General features: G+C 35.1%; 1 protein-coding gene across 5 annotated transcripts in view; it reads right to left on the reverse strand.

Moving 5' to 3' along the window:
• Positions 1–1,503: 1,503 nt before the first annotated feature.
• Positions 1,504–3,614, reverse strand: part of kdm6ba (lysine (K)-specific demethylase 6B, a) — a 106,188-nt gene continuing 104,077 nt past the window's right edge. For all 5 annotated transcript variants that reach the window (XM_032544702.1, XM_032544701.1, XM_032544703.1 and 2 more), the window contains 2 exons: positions 3,148–3,318; positions 1,504–3,038 (listed from right to left, as the gene is read on the reverse strand). In XM_032544702.1, the coding sequence (XP_032400593.1) occupies positions 3,018–3,038; positions 3,148–3,318 (192 nt within the window). In that variant the 3' untranslated portion in view covers positions 1,504–3,017. The remainder of the gene's footprint in view (positions 3,039–3,147; positions 3,319–3,614) is intronic.

The following is a 3,614-nucleotide window of genomic DNA, read 5'->3' on the forward strand; positions in this document are numbered from 1 at the left end:
TAATAATCTACTCTATGTGCAGACAGTAATATTTATTAAATATTAATAAGAGGAGAAGTAGAAATTTACCAAACTGTATTTAAAATGTCGCTGAAAGATGTGACATCACCTGACATTGGATATGTGACTTTGGAGCAAACCATTGCTAATGTATTGGGTTTTTTTCAATGGGTAACACAGTTGACAAAGATTTATCGGACACATACAAAGTAATAATTCCATCCATATTCATAAGTCAAATAGTGTTAAAACACCTTTCTCTAGTTGAACTCTTATTTTAAACAAATACAGGTTTCAATAATATGCAAAAATATGTTTCTAGTGTAAATTTAAAAGGCCAAACTTGACATCTGGCAAATTGGACCGCACAAAAAAAGCTAATTTCAATATAGCATGTGCATTTCTCCTAAAAAACATATGGAGCAGGTTGACTTTTTTGATAAAATGAATTACCAATATGCACCAACATGAAAGTGATCATCTTGAAGAGAATATTCAGTAAAATATACTACAAACCAAGGACATGACATGTACCCTTAATTATAGAATGACTCTAGTATGTCGACAAAAGGGATGAAAAAACAGTAGTATATTATGTCAAAAGTATTTAAAAAAACCATAGAATAGTATGCCGATGAAAGGGATAAAAAAAAAATACGTAGTATAGTATGTCGAAAAAACTGATAAAGTCATAGTATAGTATGTCAAAAAACAGTGTTTAACTCATAGTATAGTATGTCGACGAAACCAAAAAAAAGCCAAAGTATAGTATGTTGAACTGATTAAAAAAGCTGTAGTATAGTATGTCGAACAACTGATAAAAAAGCCACAGTATATTGAAAAAAGTGACAAAAAAAACAAAGTATATTTAGCAACAAAAGTGATAAAAAAGCCATAGTATAGTAGGTCGAAAAAGTAATTAAAAAGCCAGAGTATAGTATGTCGAAAAAAGTGATGAAAAAGTCATAGTGTATTATGTTGAATAAAATCCATAGTAAAAAAAAAAGTGTTAAACTCATAGTATAGTATGTCGACAAATGCGATAAATAAGGTGAATGGCCGCGAGCTACTCCTGAGTCTGATGGTCCTGGAATGCAGAGTCCTGTAGCATCTGAGGAAGGCAATACTAGAGTTCTAATAAATATCATATTATGTTGGATAAAGTTAAAAATGGAACCACAGTCGGTGGCAAGATGACATGGTGCAAAACAAAATTTGATTGTTTTAGTTGATGCAGCAGAAAGTGTAAAAACATGGGTTGGAGCTTTGTCCCATGTCTTTGTTGCTGTTGAATGTATGTTCTGTATCTTATAAATTAATATTTGATCAAAAACTAAAGTATAGCCACTGTCATGCGTGACGGATGTTCTGATGCTGTTGGAGAACCTTATTGACGGGTCTAGTGAATGGTGGTGCAGCATTCAGTTACCTGCGTCATTCATGAATGTTATTGCTAGATTAGACATGACCAAGCAAGTTCATTGAAAAAAACTCACTACTCACTTCTGGATTTATCAAAAAGCGTTTATTATTAATAGTCATAGTAATGTCACACAAATTCACAAGTGTTTAAGACATGTCTGGCTCAGTTTGGTTGTGTGTGTGTGTCTGCAAGTATGTCTGTGTAATTTCTCTAAACAGTGCAGTTATAAATAAATGACCACAAAGTGAAGGAAAAGGGTATGGTAATATTGCAACAGGAAAAATAGATTTCTCATTTTAAGAAGAAAACAGAAAAAGTTGTTCAAAGAGAACATTTAGCACCATCTATCCCGTTATCATATTTAACAGATATTATAAAATCAATAAAATCTCATCTAAAAGCCCTACATAATAAAAAATTTACCATTTCTCAGAAAGTTTTTTTTCTTCTCTCCTTATGAGCATTCCATTAGTCATCTTCTCTACGTGAGCGGTGTGCCTATGGTCTACAGGAAAGGTGGTGTTATGTTCAAGATAAAGATATCATTTAATGTATATCAGGAGAAGAAGGCAGGAGTCATGAGGCAAGCACCAGAGAAACAGCAGCCCCCGCTCCTGTGAACACAACCCCCACAGTTCAGTTCTTACAGAGCAATCGGTCTCAATAAAAAAATACAGAGGGGAAAAAAAAAGGTTGCGAACTTGTACAACCCTATTAAGGGAGAACATTGATATCCAATAAATAGAGGAAACATTTTAAATTAAATGTACAATGCCAAAATAAATCCAGAAAATATCAAGTCTGCATATTGAAACAAAACAGTCAGAGGTACAACACACGAACACCAGACGGCAATGATTTCTTTCTTTTTAGAGCCCATACAGAGAGGGAAGAAATTAACAAAAGGACCTGATAAGTGACAACTGGATACTAATCTCCAGAGGAAATAAAAGTATAATTAATACAAACACAAGATTTACAAGAGATACAAGAATCTAAAAGACAAAATGAAACCCCCCCCCCCCAAAAAGAACCAAAGTTGTTAAAACCCGTATGTTGTGTTTTTTTTTTATTCTTAATGCTTTAGAAAAATGTTCATATCTCTATTATTAGTATTTTTCATTTTCTCTTTTCTAAATACAAGGCCAATGTGGTATATAGGCTGATCTAGTTTAGAAAAAAAACAATAAATTATTTTTTAAAAAGACAGCACCCCACAAAAATTGCAAACAGCATGTACAAATTTCAGTATTCAAGACACAACAACAGAGACACACCATCAACTACCCTCTGCAGTTTGTTGAATGGCAGCACCAACTGCCCCTGGTTCTCAACTTCAGTGTTGCCAGGGTGTCAGGTTGAAAGCACCATCTGAGAGTAAACTGGTATTTTATTGGCGGCTTGGTATATATTTTTGTAAACAGTAATGAGTAAACTTATTCAACTGGCTGTTCGGCAAGTATTTGCAGTAGTAGTAGCAAAAAGGATCTTAAATAATGAAAGGGTATGTTGAAAACCAAAGTGTAACTGTGTCTTTTGTCCTGGCTTGCAGGAGTTTTGGTTATGGCTGAGGAGATGCAGGGGGGGAGCTCTGTCACCGGGAGGATGACGAGGCCTGGTGAGACACAACAGAAACAATTTTCCACGTCAGAAAGGAACATCCAAATTCTTAACTGGCAACTATTGACTCCTCAACAAAAGCCAGCAGGATGTTGAATATTTACCAGGTTGAAGGAGTCATAGGTGTTCATTAGCTCCTCTATGCGGTACTGCTCTAGCACCACTACGTTGGTCAGGTTTGGGCTACGCTGACGTGCGCAGTCCTCACAGTGAACCACATATGTTTTCCTGCTGTTGCTCTCACTTGTCACAAACAACAAATTGAACACCTCCAACTGTAACAGAGTAGAGGACAGGTTCCGCATAAGAAACACTCAGAAAGTACTCCTACTTTAAATCTGTCAGTCAGCTTGCAGTAACAATGATCCAGATCCATGGTGAAAAAGAATGCACTGCAGACTAAATTAAGCATTTGAGACAAGGTTATGTAGTCTGCATTAGGGCTGGGCAATATATCGATATGGTCTTAGATTTTGGATATACTGTAATATTGAAAGTGTTTTACAGAAAAGTAGTTTTTTTTCTGAATTTACCAGACTGTTCTAATCTCATTGTGTAAATAACATTTTGT

This window comes from Etheostoma spectabile, chromosome 19 (genome assembly GCF_008692095.1).
Source record: "Etheostoma spectabile isolate EspeVRDwgs_2016 chromosome 19, UIUC_Espe_1.0, whole genome shotgun sequence".
Classification (NCBI taxonomy): domain Eukaryota; kingdom Metazoa; phylum Chordata; class Actinopteri; order Perciformes; family Percidae; genus Etheostoma; species Etheostoma spectabile.